The sequence below is a fragment of the Paroedura picta genome, chromosome 13 (assembly GCF_049243985.1).
Source record: "Paroedura picta isolate Pp20150507F chromosome 13, Ppicta_v3.0, whole genome shotgun sequence".
NCBI classification, from domain to species: domain Eukaryota; kingdom Metazoa; phylum Chordata; class Lepidosauria; order Squamata; family Gekkonidae; genus Paroedura; species Paroedura picta.
In genome coordinates this window covers 22,844,835-22,863,601 of record NC_135381.1, presented here as the reverse complement: position 1 = coordinate 22,863,601, position 18,767 = coordinate 22,844,835, and the positions used below count along the sequence as shown (strand labels likewise).

At 45.9% G+C, this 18,767-nt stretch overlaps 1 protein-coding gene across 1 annotated transcript in view; it reads left to right on the top strand.

The window, feature by feature from the left end:
* The first annotated feature begins 4,225 nt into the window (after positions 1-4,225).
* ATP11C (ATPase phospholipid transporting 11C (ATP11C blood group)) overlaps positions 4,226-18,767 on the top strand; it is an 86,374-nt gene continuing 71,832 nt past the window's right edge. Inside the window, exon 1 of the mRNA XM_077308273.1 lies at positions 4,226-4,363. Within this exon, the coding sequence (XP_077164388.1) occupies positions 4,337-4,363 (27 nt within the window). The 5' untranslated portion in view covers positions 4,226-4,336. The remainder of the gene's footprint in view (positions 4,364-18,767) is intronic.

The window sequence follows — 18,767 nt, the reverse complement described above, 5'->3', positions numbered from 1 at the left end:
GGCATGGGGCATGGGGAAGGGAGGAACCTCAGCAGGGTACAATACCACAGAGTCCACCCTCCAAAGTAACCCTTTTCTCAAGATCAGTTCATCTTTATAGTCTAAACAGCAGTTTCTGTGAGATCTCCTGGCCCAACTAGAGTTTAGCAACTCTGGTCAGAAGGAAGGGACAGGTGGTGGAGAGCTGTAGCTGTGTGTGTTAATCAGATTTTCTCCAAAGACATAACATAGGGATACTGATTTTTTTTAGGGAAGAATAAATGAGAAAATTGGGACACTCTCCATTTAATAAGGAAAATTGGAGTGTTTGAGATTTTGGATTACTATATTGCTTTTCTTCAAAGCCTTGATCTTTTTTTTGTGATAATAGTAAAACAGTTATACAGCTATATTAACCAAAGTCTTATTCTGTTTAAAAAAACCATGAAAGCCCTGGCTCTCAGGAATTTCACAGAAGCTCCAGGAAGCTCCATTTGGCAATTCACACAGTGATTACTGATGTCCCTTCTAAGGATAATGGGTCAGGTTATTGTGGATACTCCTGTTGAAAACCCAATTAAACTTTTGACCTCCACAACATTCCAACCACTGGCTAACTCTGTGCTGCAGTTAAAAAAAGAATTGAGGGGGAGAGGCCTGCTTTTGTTTGCACCTGTGAATTTGCAAAGGATGTCCCCCCCTTGCATAATGAGAAAGTTTCCTACCACTTTCTCCATTCTACCTAACAGACCCTCATCATCTCCTTTTCAAAACAAAAAAGGGCTTTTAATCCTTTGGGTTTGAGTATGGAAACTGCTTGGTCTAATCTCTGTTGTCCCTTTCCACTCCATTCCTGGCTCTTGTATTTCGAGATGGGGCAGACAGAACTGGAAAGTATTAGGATATTTTAAGTTTGTGAGAGAACAGATCTATGGTGTGGCAAAAGATAATTTTTCTCTCCCCCCCCCCCACCCAAGTATGAATATTGAGGATCATTCAGTGAAGTGGATGGGCAGCAGATTCATGTCAGACAAAAAGATACTTCATGGAACAGTTTGTCATAGGATGTAACAAGGGCCAATAACATAGATGCCTTTAAAAAAAGTACTTAGGTGAGAACAGGTGAGGTGCGGCAAATGTTGTCCCCATCCTCAAGAATGGGAGAAAGGTTTGGAACAGTTCATTAAACAGTCAGTCCTTGAGCAGCTGGAACAGAGAGCTGTGATTTCTAAGACTAAGCTTGGGTTTTTCAAGAACAAATCATGTCAGAGCAACCTTATTTCTTTTTTCGAAAAAGTGAGTACTTTGCTGGATCAGGGGAATGCTGTGGACATAGTTTAACTGGATTTCAGTAAAGCGTTTGATAATGTTCCACATGATATTTTTGTTGACAAGTTGGTAAAATATGGTATGGATCCTTATTCTTTCAGGTGAATTGATAACTGGTTGTCAGATCGTACTCAAAGGGTACTTGTAAATGGTTCAGCATCCTCTTGGAGAAGAGTGACAAGTGGAGTTCCCCAGGGATCTGTCCTGTGGTCTGTGTTGTTCAACATATTTATAAATGATTTGGATGAAGGAAAACCAGGAAGAACACCATCCAGTCAGTGGTGACGTGGTGGTGACGATGGGGAGAATAAAAGAAGAAACAACTGCCTGTCAGCAATTAAACTGCGATGGGCAAATAAGGATATAAAGATTTAAGGAAGTGCAGAAGTTCAAATGCACAGAAAGGATTATTTTTAAGTGAATCTATCCCAAAGGTAAGCATGCAGCTATGCAAACCCAAATTATTTAGTTATAAGGGAGTCGATGTGTGAGCTGTCCTCTTGAAAACCAAAGTGTAATATATTTCTCACTTTCTCATTGAGACTCAAGACAGATTTCCCAATGTAAAATTATGCAGTCAATAGTATGAGTGATCTAATAAGCGACGCAATAGGACTAGGATTTCAAAATTAGACAGTGCAAAAAGTAGCCAACCTGATATGTCCAGTGATGCAGAAAACAGAATTACAAGCAGAAAACAATGTAGGATAATTCATACATGATTCATATCATACACAGTGGCATAGACTACAGTTCCATTGCTTTTATGAACCTCCTGAACCTCTTTGTTATACTATATTCCTATTCTCTTTGTAAGAATACCCTCCTGAACAATTCTGCTTTGTGTGGTTTGCAAATACCTTAAGTATGGGAGCCTTCCTCAGGTAGGCTACTGCACAAGGTAGGAGCCACAAAAGAGAATGCAAAAACAGCTTACCAATCTTACTCAGTTGCAAGAAGACACCTTCAAAAGGTTCCTACAGAAGGGCTTAGAATGAAATATCTACAGGTGACTTTGAGCCACCTGCAGTTTCTCAGCCTGGCCTACCTCACAGGGATTTCTTGAAAATAAAAGGAAGGAGGGAGGATTAAAAATATACTACGTAGAAACATGTTCATCTTAATGTACCACAATACTCTTCAGTTGCTTATGTGAAAATCATTTATTTATCTGTCATAATGGCTTGGACCCACGTAGAACCTCCACAGAAACAAGGACAACCATTTTTTGCCAAGCTCTTGCAGCTGCTCCCAATGTCCTGTGTTGAAAATCCACACCCACACTCCCTTGCATACACTGAAATTATGGGCAGGATCCAAATCAATGATCAGTGTTATTGAGAGGTCAAACTCCTACTCCGCCTTGAAGCAAAGGGGTCAGTGGAATGACTGAATTGTTTCTAAGGACAGACAAGGAACTATGTGTTCAGTCAGTGAACTGAACTATTTACAGAGGTCTACTCTGGTAGTCTTCATGAATTCAGGGTCTGGAACAAAATATAGATGCTTCTGAGAAAGAATCACAATGATCTAAATGGGGGCCGGAGGGAGGGGGGGCAGGGGAAGCACCCCCATCTTCCCAAAATAATGTTATCCAAATTGCTGAGTATTAGGCAGGATAGTTATGTGGGACTTCCTTGCATAGGAGGAATAAAATGGGGAAGAGGCATCAAATGAAAACAAGAAGCTGGACCATCTTTGGTCAGATTTCTGAACAATGCAGCCCTAAAACCAATGGTCTTTTATGGACTTAGAAGGCTGGGCTAGCCACACAAATCACCTGCATCCAACTTGCACTGGTCTGATTTGTTTGACAGCCATATAAAATCAAATAGGAGTCAATCATACATTGCATGATGCTCTGATTCAGGGTCAAACCAGACATTACCTTTTTCAAAGAGCTGGGTCTGGCCCTTTCTGGGGTCCCTTGCAGCTGCTGGGGGGAAAAAATAAAATAAAACAGAGCCTGATTGGGCTCGGAACACCACCACAGGGCTCCTGCCTCCTTGCCCAAAATGTTTCCAATGCCAAAACAAAGCGGGGGGCGACGACTACTTTATAACTACTCCACTGTGGTTTTGTTGTGGGAAACTGCAGCAGGATTTTTCAAAATTCATTAAGATTTGACACCCCGGTTCGAATCCCCATTCTGCCCTGGATGCTAACTGGGTGATTCTAGGGGCAGTCCCACACTCCCAGCCTAACCTACCCTACAGGGCCGTTGTGCGGGTACAACGGAGGAAAGAATGACGTGAGTCACTCCAAGTCCCCATTGAGGAGAAAGGTGGGCTGTAAATACACAAAAAGCCCTAATGAGCCGAGGAAACGGCGTCCAAGGAAGGCGCCAGCTGCCTTTAAGCCGTTCTCGCCCCGCAGTTTTCACTCCACAGTTCCCCTTTGAGCTCCCCTCGTTAAAGTCATGCGGGCCGCCCAAGGGCCTAGGCGGGGCTCGGCGCGACGGCCAATTTCCCGAACGCGGCTGCGGCGAGGGGGAGCGGGCGCAGCAACAGGCAGGCTCGGCCGCACGACCGCGGAGCCCGAGGCCCCAGCGCCATACTACACCTCCCAAGCTGCTCTCGGAGCGGGGTGGAGAGAAGCCGCGGTTCCGCCCCCGGAGCGCCTGCGGAAGACGCGGGAGGGGGCCGCCGGGCAGCCAGGCGAGACAGACCGACCGCGGCGAGGGCAGGGCCGGCGGAGGGTGCCACGTGCGCCCGGGCGTTCTTGGCGCGCCCAGGTCGGCAGCGCCGCGGGCTTTTCGGCGATGCCGTCTGCAGGCTGAGCGCGCTGGCTTCCTGCCGCCCCGCCCGGAGAGAGCCCCGCTGCTGCGGCGTAACGGGAAGAGGAGGCACGATGCGGCTGCGAGCGGCGCGCCGGTGACTGGGGGGCTGGGGGCGGGGGAAGCCCGCCCTCCGCAGTGTCCCTGCCGCCAAGGCTGGGAGGGGGGTTCCGAATCGTGCCCTTTCGCGGGGAGGGAACCAGAAGCCCCCCCCTCCCGCCCGCTCCTGGGAGACGCTGCGGCAGCCTGACGATGCTTCGACGGACGATCAACCGCTTTGTAAGTAAGCCGGGCCCCCCGTTCCTGCTCCGCCTGACCCCAGGCTCTATGCCAGGGGTAGTCCAACTGCGGCCCTCCAGATGTCCACGGACTACAATTCCCATGAGCCCCTGCCGGCAGGGGCTCATGGGAATTGTAGTCCATGGACATCTGGAGGGCCGCAGTTTGACTACCCCTGCTCCATGCAGAGGCGCAGAAGCGTTTCTTTCTTCCCCCGCGCCCACCTTCCCGAGGGCGCCAAGCCGGAAACCTGCCGGTCCGGTGCGTGTCCGGAGGCGCAGACCGCCCCCCTCCCCGCCTGCACTGCCTTCCTGTCTGATACAAACGCCGGTTTTGCGCGGCCTTGTCTTTGACCCAGCAGGTTGGCTGCCCTGCAGGTAAGCGCCTGGTCCCCGAGGCGGCAGAAAAGGGCCCGGCGGAAGATGGCGTTTGTTTGGCCGCTGGCTCGTTGTCTTTTGTTCCTCCTGCCCAGACGTGGACTCCCCAGGGGCTCCTGCAGCTTTTGTGAGCGAGAAAGCTCTAATACCACAAGTGGTTGGATGGGCCAAGTTATGACCGGAGCTGTGGCACACACTTGGATGCTTAGGAATTGAAAAGGTGCCTGGCTGGATCTGACTGCGGGCTCACTTAGTTTGTTTGAGAGCAGAAGAAGAAGAAGAGTTGCTTCTTATATGCCGCTTTTCCCTACCTGAAGGAGGCTCAAAGTGGCTTACAGTCACCTTCCCTTTCCTCTCCCCATAACAGACACCCTGTGGGGTGGGTGAGGCTGAGAGAGCCCTGATATCACTGCTCGGTCAGAACAGTTTTATCAGTGCCGTGGCGAAGCCCAAGGTCACCCAGCTGGCTGCATGTGGGGGAATGCAGAATCGAACCTGCCATGCCAGATTAGAAGTCCGCACTCCTAACCACTACAGCAAACTGGCTCTCAGAGCAGCTGGCCAGATGGATCAGGTCAGGCGGAGTCAAACTGCAGCCCTCCAGCTGTCCATGGACTACAATTCCCATGAGCAAACGCTGGCAGGGGTTCATGGGAATTGTAGTCCATGGACATCTGGAGGGCCGCAGTTTGACTACCCCTGGATCAGGTGATCACTAAGGGCACGCACCCCTCTCAAGTCTTTGGCATCCGGGGGTCATGGCCAAGAACTGTTCTGTGCAGTGTTTTTGTCCTGCTTGGTCTGTTGCCTCTTCCTGTGCAGCCGTGGCCCGTTGCTGGCCTGCTTTGCTTAGGAGTTGACTGCTCTTGGAAGCAGGGTGGTGGGCCTAATTGTATCTCCATCTCATCCAGCTAAGTTCTGGTAGCCAAGCCTCCAGAATATCACTTAGATATTTGAGGTGGGTGTGGGAGAATACATTGCAACCTATTTTGCAACTGCAGCGGTGATGTGGAAAGAAGGCCAAGCACCTTGTCAGTTCCTTCGGGCAGGAGGGGGATGAATAAAAGCAAACATCAGGAAAAAGGGAGAAGGAGTGAATTGCTCAAGAAAGAGTAATGATTCAGGGCCAGATAGTGCTGCCCTGGAAGTTTCAGGCCCTGCCTCATGTTACTCCCACCCCCCTTCTTTTTTTATACCCCCAACAGGCAATTTTGTTTCTTGCAAGAACTTGCTTGATGAGTAGGCTTTTACTCTCTGGCTGAAGATACTGCATTGCTGTCTGTTGGTGCATGGGATTGCTTAAGCGACATTTGCATTCTGGAGGATTCTTGCCGCAGCTCTGGATTTACCTTCCTTAGTGTTTCAGAAGGTGCACCTAGAAGTTATAGTTTAATCTAGACTTGTTTACCCAGGTTGAGGCTTCTAGAGTTGTCACAAAGCTCTTGCTACTTCGGGTTTTCTTACCATCTTGTGGTTTGTCCACTTAGCTGGAGCATGTGACAATTTTGTCTCGCTGAGTGGGCTGCCTGACGCGTTGCTGTGCCATCCTTTGACATAACTCTAAGAGCAAGCAGGTTTAGCTATTTTAATTTTCAATGTCTCCAGATTCCGCAAGAAGTGCATAACAGTGAGGGCTGTTTCGTCTATTTAGAGAGAGACTGCATTGGCCCAGAAGGAGCATTTGAGCAGGTGGGCTTCATAATATGTGAGGCAGCAGTCCTTCAAGTACACCAACTCCCTAAAGGTAGGGTAGAAAATGCTGGATTGTGCCCAGTAACAAACAGGCAGCCAGTGCAAATCTTGCCAGAAAGTATTGATATGATCCTTGTATTCACCCGCACCTCCCAACTAATAGCCTGAAGGTTGCATTTTGAACTAGTTTGTTTCTGGACAGTTCTGAAGGGAATTATAGGCATTTAGTTTGTATGTGATCAGAGCATGGATCATTGTGGCCAGATCATGTGTTTGAGGAACAGTCATAGCTGGTGTGTGAAGCCAAGGCTGATAAAAGATATGCTACAGATCTAGGCCTCCAACTGCAGGGCAAGATCTGGCAGCATCTGCTAGATACAAATCTGCCACTTGCTGGGAGAGTGCAATTCCTTCCTGCACAGGCTGTCCACAGTCCTTGAGTATTTTTTCCATTGACCAACAGTACCTCAGTCTTGTCTGGATTGAGCTTCAGTTTATTTGTCCCCTTCCATTCAGTTACTGCCTTCAGGCACCTATTCAGAACTTCCACAGATCTAGCTGGCTCTGCCATTAAAGATTTATAGAGCTGGGTGTATTCCATATACTTATGGCTTTAAAGATTTAAATACTGTAAATCCTTGGCTGACCTCTTCCATCGTTTTCATGTAGGCACAAACTAACTGCAGGCTGGAGTTTTAGTTGTAGCAGGTTGTCCCACCTCTTTCTGCACCCACATGGGGGAGCATTTGGCCTGGTGAACGTCGTCCGCCCCTGACTTGTGCTGCTGCACAGGAGCTGGGGCAGTGAGGTTCCCAGTGCATAAACGGTCGTAGAGAGAGCTGGAGAAGTATAGAATGTTGAACTAATACTGAGGAAACTTAGATGCAGATCTCTGAGTCCAGAAATGTGGGCAAGACTCTCAGCCTAACCTACTTAACTAGATTCTTGCAGCCCTTTCTCTTCCCTCCCCTTCTTTCTCACCATTTTAGAAGAGCATACAAAACAAAATGTTTATCCAAGAAAAGAAACAAGAATAATCAATAATATAATGAAAACAAGAAATTAATACCTAATTTACCAAAAGATTCACGAACAATTCCAAAAATAACTGCCTCAGTCTTGACCTTCACTAAACTCCACTAAGCACTGTTAGATCAGGCCATTCCCAGAGTGCAATAAATATGAATTCTTGCATGTATCAATAAAACTTCCTGTCCAAGGACGTTTCAGGGCATGGGCTTTTGGGAATCCTGACGTTTGCTTACTGGTTCCTTGATGCATTTGGGCAAGTGCATTTTTGAACTAAAATAACATCTTCCCAATGGAAGTAACTATTCTGTGAAGAAAATCTTCCCCAAATATTGACTCCTTAGTTACTAAGACTGAAAGAATGTAAATGGCTTGTGGTGGTGGGTTTTTTTTTTAATTACTTCGAACTGAAGCATTAAAAGCCACTTTGCTGGCTTTATTACTCTTTATTATTAAAGAAGGGGACTTTGACACAGATTAGTAATTAAAACAAACAAACAAAAACAAATTGCACATATTTTCCATGGTCATCCTGTTAAATATATAGACGCAGTAAGCTGCCTTATATGCCATTAAAGCAGGGGTAGTCAAACTGCGGCCCTCCAGATGTCCGTGGACTACAATTCCCTTGAGCCCCTGCCAGCAAACGATGGCAGGGGCTCATGGGAATTGTAGTCCACGGACATCTGGAGGTCCGCAGTTTGACTACCCCTGCATTAAAGGATATATGATGATGATGATGATGATGATGATGAGATGATGATGAGGTTAATCAAAAGAGCCTTCTACTAAGTCTCAAGCCATTTCCTCTCAGCCAGGCCCAGCAATCCTGCAGCTCCCCAGTTCTTAACCCCACCCAAGTAATCTTTTTCTACCCTCATCCATCCCATCCTGGGCCTCCCTGCCATGCAGTTTTGTCCTACCCTGACTTCTGCCTTGGCTGTTTCTTTGTTCAAGGCCTGCTCTTTGTCACTCGCTGCTGCTTCAGATTACTGCTTTTTACCATGAAACTACTTCTGTCCTTTGGCTTCTGTCCTTTGGCTTTTTTATCTCAGCTAACTGACTTCTCTCCCCCCCCCCCCCCCCCCCGTTACCGCGTTCTGTAAACTTTCTGGCTGCTTCTTTCCTCCTGAGAAATTGCAAGGGGGTGGAGTGAATACTCGGAGTCCTTTTGCAAGCATGCTCCATGCCACTGCCAATCCTGGGAAACCTGCAGTTGGACTGAAGAATACAGGATAGTTTCCTGAACTGCTCTTGACTTTGTATATGGCTCTTTAAAGTGTTCCTCTCCCAATATTTTGGTTGCACAATATTTCACATAAATCTAGATTTAAGATATAGGAGGTGGGGGTTGGGGTCGGGGACAGGATGTAACTGTTCATGTTTAGCGCTTGAAATAAGAACACCGTTGAGAAACAAAGTTGTTCTAATTTTTCAGCAGCGTGAACCGATAGCCTTGGCTTTCTGTCTTGGTCGATGGCTGTAGCTCGTCTCTTTAATGGTGCATTGCAGGAGTACAAATCTTGCCTTGCTTTGGTAGCCAGCCAAAACTGGTGTCCCTCTGGCCCATGAATCTCCCTCCGAGATGGAGGGGAGGAATAGTCACTGTGATGCTATGCTGAGCTTCAGACGCACTCAGAGCACAGCTATAGGATACCCCCCTCCCAAACTACCTCAGGAATGGGCAGCGGCTTGTTTCCTGAAACTCCTGTCCTTGCAGAGACGTATAGGCAGCGAGAGGCCTCTCTTCTTTCCACGGCTGTGCAAAAAGCCAGAGAGGGCCAGTTCAAGAGAAGAGTTGCAGCTCTCACTAGAATAAAAAGATTGTGCTCCTGTGGGTGAGCACATTTGTGGAGCCCCCCTCCCCAAGCCCAGGGCTTCACAGGCAGCACAGTTGGAGGTTTGGGATGGCAAAACTCCTAGCCAATAGCCCTCCCAAGCTTGCATAGTACCAAGGGGGGCTATAGTTTCTGCTTGAAAAATCACTTTTTCTGGGGGGGGGAATAACAGCTTACATTTCTCTGTTGGCAATCCTGTTAGATGACTTCAACTCTCCCGCTCCATGCCAGCTTCCAGTCATTTTTAATTCGTCATTCTGGCAGTTCAGTCCCACCTCCTCTAGTTGCCTAAATACTCAGCAGATGGAAGTTTCCTGGAAGCTTCGTTTGGACAACATGACCTTCTGCTACCAGCCCCCACACTGCTGCTTGCCCAGAGAAAATCAAGAATGGCATGTGTGTGTGTATTTAAGAAGAGCTGTTTTTTATATTCTACTTTTCACTACTCAAGGGAGTCTCAAAATGGCTTACAAACAACTTAACTTCCTCTCCCTACAACAGACACCCTGTGAGGCGGGGGCTTGAGAGAGCTCTAAGAGAACTGCTCTGCAAGAACAGATGTAAGAGAACTGTGTGACCAGCTCAAGGTCACCCAGCTGGCTTCATGTGAGGAATCAAACCCGGTTCTCCAGATTAGAGGCTGCCACTCTTAACCTCTATATGATTGTACATGCCACAGTTGTTGTAGATGTTACAGTAACTTGGAGGTGCTGGGAGAAGGAGGAAGGATTATCTCAGGAGCAGACTGTTAGCTCCGCCCTCTGCTGAGTAGGCCTTTGTGCTATAAAACAGTGGTCCCCAACCCCCGGTCTGCGGCCTGAGAGCCTCGGCAGCGGGCCACGGCTCTCTCTCCGTGCCCCCCCTGCAGCGAGAAGGTTGCCAGGCCACGAGCAAATTGGCCGCCAAAGCGGCTGATTAGCTTGCAGCCCAGCAAGCTTCTTGTTGCGGGGGGTGGAGAGTGCGGCCGCTGGCGCAAACACGCATGCGTGGACGTGCTGCGCATGTGCGTTTGCGCCCGGCTGGGGGGGGAGAGGGAAGCGCGGCCGCCAGCACACCACCAGCGCAAACACATATGTGTGGACCTGCCGGCAGGCGTGCAAACACGCAGGTGCGGCAGTTTAGCGCATGCAATCCACAAACACCTAGTTTCTTTTAGATGAAACAAAGTCTTCTGGGCCAGATGAATTGCATCCAGATGAATTGCATCCAATAACTTGCAGATGTCATCTCTGAACCTCTGTCCATTATTTTTGACACTTCTTGGAGAACAGGTGAGGTGCCAGATGATTGGCGGGGAGGGCAAATGTCCCCATCTTCAAGAATGAGAAAAAGGAGGATCTAGGTACCTGCCAGCTTGACATCTGTAGCTGGCAAAATTTTGGAACAAATCATCAAACACTGGGTCCCTGAGCAGCTGGAACTGAGAGCTGTGATTATGAAGACTCAGCACGGGTTTCGCAGGAACAAGTCATATCAGACCAACCTTATCTCTTTTTTTGAGAAAGTGACCACCTTGCTGGATCAGGGGAATACCGTGGACATAGTTTATCTGGATTTCAGTAATATTCTTGTTGACAAGTTGGTAAAATGATATTCTTATTGACAAGTTGGTAAAATGTGGTAAATGCAAAGTTCTGCATTTAGGTAGGAAAAACCAAATACATCAATATAAGATCGGGAGACTTGTCTTGGCAGTAGCATGTACGAAAAAGATCTAGGAGTCTTAGTAGACCATACAATGAAAATGAGTCAGCAGCCTGACTCAGTGGCTAAGAAGGCAAATGGGATTTTGGGCTGTATCAAACGGAGTATCGTGTCCAGGTCACGGGAGGTGATGGTTTTGCTGTACTGTGCTCTGGCTTGGCCACACTTGGAGTACTGTGTTTAGTTTTGGGCACCTCAGTTGGAGGGATGTAGACAAACTGGAGTGTGTCCAGAGGAGGGCAACAAAGATGGTGAGGTGTTTGGAGACCAAGACATATGAAGAAAGGTTGGGGGAGCTTGGTCTGTTTAGCCTAGAGAGGAGACGACTGAGAGGGGATTTGATAAGCATCTTCAAGTATTTAAAAGTGTGCCATATAGAGGATGGAGCAGAGTTGTTCTCTCTTGCCCCAGGAGGACGGACCAGAAACCATGGGATGAAATTAATTCAAAAGAAAGTCTGTCTAAACACCAGGAAGAAGTTCCTGACAGTTAGAGGGGTTTCTCAGTGGAACAGGCTTCCTCGGGAGGTGGTGGGTTCTCCATCTTAGGAAATTTTTTCGATAGCTATCTGACAAAGAGGCTGATACTGTGAAGTTTCAAGTGGGTGGCAGGATTTACTTGTTCACTATATACAGTTTCTGCCTGTAAATATTCATTACTTAGATCTTCCTGCACTTTCCAGACTCGCAGGACCCAAAATACAAACAGTTGCTGGTAAGGGCTGGCCAAAGACCATAGCCCAGGAGGGACACACCCACAACGCTCCACTTCAAACGAAGTCTGCAAGCCTCTACCATCGTCTCTAGATCGCTGCTCATCTCTAGATTATAATGATCATCTCTGTTGCCAAAAATGGCTACTTTGGAGGCTGGACTCTGAGGCATTGTACCATTTTGAAGTCCTACCCACAACCCTCCAGGAATATTTCCAACCCAGGGGTAGTCAACCTCCAGGTGGGGCCTGGAGAGCTTCTGAAATTACAGCTCATCTGCAGACTATAAAGATCAGCTCTCCAGGAAGAAAGGGCTGCTTTGGAGTTTTGACAGGGTTGTTGTGGAGAAGAAATATTTAAGGCCTCCCATGGAGGTTTTTGTTGAGGCCTATTGCAAAGGGTTGTTGCGCAGATGAAACAGGAGACTAAAGAACCTCCTCAACAGCATCCAGTCTCATCTGTAAAACAACCCTGTTTAGTAGGCCTCAAATCTGCAGAGTGGTGAAGAAGATTACACATATGACTTGGCTGTTTCTTCCCTCTAGCAGCGAGGCTGGCCAGAGCAGTATTTTAAGTGAGAAGGGGCTTTTCTGTCTCCATCAATGGCCAGGGGAAAACTGGCTGCAATGTCGCCAGATTGCCCCTGGCTGGGCTGGGGGCAGTGGGACCTGTCCAGATTTTGGGCACACATCCTGATTGGCCCAAAGTCCGAACAGGCCCTGCTCACTCTCCACCCACTTACCCCTTACCCTTTTATTTATGCAGAAGAAGATCAAACTGTTACAGATGAGTTGTGGGAGAGATCAGTTACTTTGCATTCAAGTAAAGGGGGCTTAAACCAAACTTGCTTACTACTTTCCAAGTATAGGGAGCTGCGTGTTTAAGATAGAGGAAGCATTCAGATGGGCATTTTCCCTTTCTGTATTGTTCAGCCTAGGAGGGATTAAACTGCTCCCTGTCCCCTGTGTGCTCTGGTTGTTTAAATTTTTGAACTCACTCCAGAAGGACAACTGTGCCCCTACTGTCAAAATAAGAGACAAAGTGAACTGAGGAGTCTAGAGAGAGAGGAACTCCTTGGGAAGGTTCTCCCAGTTCAATTAGGATTGGCATGCTCATCAGTTGAATGGTGCTGGATTGCCAAATGTCCCATGAAGGCAAAAAATTGCCACTGTGGAAATTGTAGCTCATCTTTGCATTGTTAATTAGCCAAGGGTAGGGAAAAATGGAGTTCAAGAGCAAACCCTTACTATTGATCAGTTGAACTTTGAAGAAGAATATCAACCTCTTAAACAAGTTTTTTAAATTGTCGCTGTTGCTTATGCAGTCATCCTTTTCTCTTTTTTGTTGCAGCTGTAGGCTGATCCAAGTAGCAAATTATTTCTATATATATATTAGAAGGCTTCTCCAAGTTTAAAAGTTAGAAATATTCACAATATTGTTGATTCCATTGTTCTGCAATAGTAGTTAATGAGTTTGCCATTAGCCTAAGAAACAAATTTGTTGGTGATTAAAGGTTTTTTTTGTTATTCCAGTAATGCTAATGCTTCAAAAGCTATTTGACTGCCAGTTGGCCAAACATTAGTTACGATTTTCAATATGGAAATCTCATCTGAAAATGAGGACATTTTGAATTTCCATATGAGAGTTTTGTTTTGCAGTAACAGGGTTCTGCTTTTGGTTGGGTGTGTTTATCCTTATGCTTTATGAAGAAGAAGAAGAAGAGTTGATTATTATACGCCATTTTTATCTATGAAGGAGTCTCAAAGCAGCTTACAGTTACTTTCCCTTTCCCCACAAAATCCTGTGAGGTGGGTGAGGCTGAGAGAGCCCTGATATTGCTGCTCGGTTAGAACAGCTTTATCAGCACTGTGGCAAGCTCAAGGCCACCCAGCTGGTTGCATGTGGGGGAGTGAAGAATCGAACCCGGCTCGCCAGATAAGAAGTCCACACTCCTAACCAATTTGGCTTATTGAGATGAATCTAAGTTTCAGTAAAATCCTCTTTGTACTGACTCAGAAAACCTTTATTGGTATACACAGACACAATCCAAGGAAACAAAACAGATTAAACAATATTACGTTCCCGCTCTTGCAAACTTACGGTAAATTATTTATTTGGAACATAACACTGGATTTTGTTTATATGCCCCCATGTTCAAAAATAAAGTGGGTGTCTACCAGATGCAGGGCTTTATCTGCTTTTCAGTTTAAACAAACACCTGAGAGGGTGGCTCTCTCTCTTTCTCTCTCTCTCTCTCTCTCTCTCTCTCTCTGGCAGCAGGAGCTGTAGAAGGTAATCAGGGCTCCTTAGCAGTTTGGGGTGGCTGTCTCTCTCCCTCTCTCCTTCGCAGCAGGAGCCATAGGTAATCAGGGCTCATTTGCGGTTTGGCAGGGCTCTCTGTGTCTCTCTCTCAGGCATCTGAGAGCAAAGTGGCTAGCGTCCAGGGAAGGAGGGCAGGAGCTTTAGCGGCAGGGCTAAAGCTGTTTCACAAATATTAAAAGGAACAATGGATAAGGATAGGATGGGTACTGGGGACCTGGGACTGGCATGTCATCTGGCTCCTTGATGCCTACTCCAGTGATCTACTTTCTTCTGCCTTTATGGTCTTTAAGCTACAGTGTTCAATATTCAAATTATGTATGCTTTCTATAAACAAACAAGGGCATTTCCTTGTTTCTTTTTTGTTTTATGAAAATAAGGTGAATGACATAGTGATTCTGACGAAGGGTGCTTGCACTCGAAAGTTCACGCCTTGAATCAATCTTTGTTGGTCTTAAAGGTGCTACTGGACTCTGATTTTATTGTGCTACTTCAGACCAACACGGCTACTCATTTGAATCTATTCTTAAAATAAATCATTTATGAAATATAGGAATAATCTGTAAATATCAATCATTTAAATTGCTCTTGTCTCTTGGTTATTTCTAAAGTGAATTAAATGACATGGATTTAAATTTGCTAAGTGCACAAGGATTACAGGAATGTTTGCATTCTGTGTTTGCCTCTGTTTGTCATTTGTGTCCTGAAACATGGGTGGAAGGGGAAAGTGAGAGTTTTGTAAAGCTCCCCCCCCCCCAGCTCCCATTAGTTTTGCTTCCTGGCTGCCTGGAGATTCTTTGCTGGACAGTGGAGAGTGGCTGTTTGCCCTATGGGCCTTCATGTCTACATATCTGCCTCCTTTCTTCAGAGGATTCTGGAGGGAAGCTGCCTGACTCTCTTAGCTCTGTCTGTGTTTGCAGCATGGGCCAAGTAATGTGCAGATCTGTTTTCCTGAAAAAGATGCATTGAAATTTTCAGTGCCCCAATAGAGTGTGATCTGGCTTAGCACATTTACTCTGACTTCCAGAGTTCTACAGGGCCTGCAAAATGGAGCTCTTCCGCCAGGCATTTGGTTGAGGTTGACAGAAACAACAACATCTACTGGGCCCCCAGAGAACCCCCATTCATATACTGAATCCCAAACCAATCTAGCTATGGAATCATAGTTAACATATTTAGCAAGTTAATGCTGTTACTGAAATCATTATATGGAAATGTTACATGACATGTTATAGACATTTATCACCAGTTGAAACCACTGTTACTATTGTTTTTTGGGATTTCATCAATTATGCTGTAGTTCCTCTATGTTTTATGTAAACCGCCCTGAGCCGGAAGGGAGGGTGGTATAGAAATATAAGAAATAAAATAAATAAATATTTGGAGAATAAAAACTTAAAAGCACCCCACTCTTATGTCTCAGCAGCAATACCTGAAATGAAATATTTGATGAGAATGTTGTTTTTTTTAAATCACATGTTTGTTTTAAATGTTAGATTAGAATAGTTGAAAGCTTTATGTGGAAATTATTAATCTGTGACCGCTGCTGGTCTTCATAATTCGCTAAGCCCTAAGTGGGCGGAGTAAGGGGCGGAGCCAGTCTGGGTGAGGGGCCAGTCAGAAGATGCGAAGCCCTCGGCGGGGGTGGTGGTCAGGGGAGGCTTGCCCCATCATATGATTCCTTGCAGGCATAGAATTACTAACTTTTCTGAGTGCATGTGATGCTATTTTTGTCAGGCAGTTAATGGCTTGATTCTCTGCATATCTGCTTTGGAGTGAATCCCACTAAATTCAGCAGGAGTTTCCTAGTAAGTACATTTGGGATTGCATCTGATGAATGATTTTGCTCCGGGGTTCCTAATTTTAGCCCCCAGATTGAAATAGTTCTGCTTTAGGAAGTGTGGCATATTTCAAAGAGTGAGTGGCTTCATTTTCCTGGCTCAAAGAGTGGAAGATTTAATTTATGACTGCCTCAAAAGGTAGCTGTGTATACAGAGAAACCCATTGAGCAAGTTGCTCCACTTTTAGTGCCAAAGCAGGTTGCAGATGATTGTTCAGTTGAGTTGCTAGAGGTTTAGAAAAGGAGAACAAGTCCTAGAATCTTCCTTTTAATTGTACAGTATTTTGAAAAATGTATGGGTACTTCAGTGCCAGCAGGTTAATCGTCCAACCCTGCACATTCACTGAATCAAGCATCCCTACCTTTTAGAATTCTTTTGATCCTGCCCAGAGGAGGGGGGGAATATTAGGGGTAAAAGGGAATGGCGTGTGTGTGTGTGAATCAATTCCCTTATTTCCCCAGTACCAGTGGTCCAAATCGCCTTCCTCTCTGCAATGGCTTTTAACCACAGAGGGATCCAGTCATGGGTCTCTATTGTTGTATGTGGTTTGGCTCAAAATTAATTCTGCAAACTTTTGATAGGTGGATTTTTGTTATAAGCTAATTGAGCTATAAGCCATACATTGGCTTTCAGGAAATTGAACATGTGCCTCAGAAGCTAGAACAAGGATTACTAACTTCACAATAAGTTCAAGTAGTATTGTAGCCTCCATCTCTTTATCATTGACATTTTGACTTCTTTCTCATGAAAAGAGTTGAATCAAATAATGCAGCATTACAGTGAAGTGTAGTGACTAAATTTAAATCCCTGGAATCACTAAGGTTCCCTGACAGTAGTGCACTGGGAATGGTCCAGGTCTTCCAAAAAGTTTCTGCCCATCAGATAGTGCTGAACTAGGGTCAGATTCCATACAGGGCAGTTTCATATGTTCCATGGCATTTAGTGAGCCATCAGTATCATTAATTTGTGGACAAATTATAAAGAGATTTCTTTAACAAACAAACAAAAATAATTTCAGGCGTTTCCTGGGAACAAGCTCCACTTTGCCAAACAATCTTTCTCTAAATAAAGAAGTTCCAACCCTTTACTGCCTACGGAAACATAGATGAACTTCTGTTAAGGGTATTTAGGTTCCAGTTTAAAAGCAAGCATCAGAGACGGTTGCAGGAGGAGGGAAGAGTCCAATATCAAAAGGAACCATGCTTGGAGGATGGGGTTTCTCAGTTCCATTAGCTTGATGGCTTTCCTGAAAGAGGAAGCTTTCGGTGCCAAAAAGTCTGCAAATAGCCTTAGTCAACCTTGAGATTGTGAAATTCTTTGGACTCTTGTGTCCACTAGGAGAGTTTTGCAATACAGTCAAAGGCCATGGCCGGTAGGAGTTGCTGCTGCTATTTCCCCGCTTCTTCGTTTGCAGATTTGCCTTTTTCTGAAAAAAGGTTGGTATTGAGATGAAGTGAGGTTGGTGGGCAGAACATGAATATTTTCACTTCTTCCCATTAACAAATCCTAGCTCTTATAATTTCCTCCTGTTACCCCTCTTCTGTTCCATCCGACTTCAGGTCACTAGCCTTCCTAGCAGTTCAGATGCAGCCACTATGATCATTTTGCTGGTACCTTTATTTTTCAGTACTTGCCTAAAAGCTTTAAATTCCTAATTCTCATGTGAAAGCATGGCTTCAACACTTTTGAGAGAAGAGGAGAAGGGAGATGGGACAGAGGATGCAGGAAGAAATAGTAAAAAATACTAGAACTCAGGAGCAGCCAATGAAGTTATGGGGCAGCAAATTTTGGACAGGCAAGGTTTGACATTTTCTGCAAGCCTAAGGAATTTTACTACTACTACTACTACTACTACTACTACTACTACTACTATTATTATTCAATTTATTTCCCATCACTCCTGAGACCAACTCATGACGGGTTACAAAATGTCCAATAAAGCCCCTAATAAAACCCCATGAAAAGAGGACAACAAAATCGTAACAGAGCTAAAACAACATGGCAGTAATACTTCAATACTCCCCAACTTCTGGCGGGGTGGAAAGAGAGGCCAAGATAAAAAGGATTAACTGCTGCCTAACTCCAGGGGCTCCCCACCGATCTTCCTCACTATCCCGGCTTCAACCATAGGCCTGGCAGAAGAGCTCCATTTTGCAGGCCCTAAGAAATGCTGGAAGCTCCCGCAGGTGCCGCAGCTCACCTGGGAGCTCATTCCACCATGAAGGGGCCAGGACCAAGAAGGCCCTGGCCCTGGTTGAGGCCAGGTGTGCTTCCCAAGGGAGCTGGTAGGAGCGTGACAACTCTTCCCCCACAGCAACTCTCTGGGTCTAGTTATAGAGAAAGGAACGTAACCAGCTACGAGCTGTGCCCATATCCCCCGATTTTAACTTTTACAACAGAGCTTTTCTGGTTTAGCTTTAAAGCTGCTAACAGTTGGACATGGACTATCAAAACACGATTGTCGGAGCATGCAGAACATGCTCTCCCATCTTTTTTATATCTATTCCCCAGCAGGAAGGATCCTGGACTACTTTACATCTTTAAAATCATCTTCCCTGAATCAATTTTTTTATGCTAGCAAGGCTAAACCTCCTACCAACGGCAGCAACTAACGGTCGATATGCTAAAATCCGATATGCCGACAGACTCTGCTCTTGTCTTGCCAGGAAACTTGAGTCAGTGGAACATGCTCCTTTGTGAGCAACACAACCATCTTAGAGAACGTTACATATATCCTCTCATGCGGGCGAGCAAGATTCACGATCCCTCGACAGTAGTGCACTCTCTTTTACTGGATCACAACCCTCAAGTAACCGAAGGCATTGCAAAATTCCTCCACGGGATTTTCTCCAAGTGACGTGGGATTTGAATTGCTCTGTCTTTAATATAGAT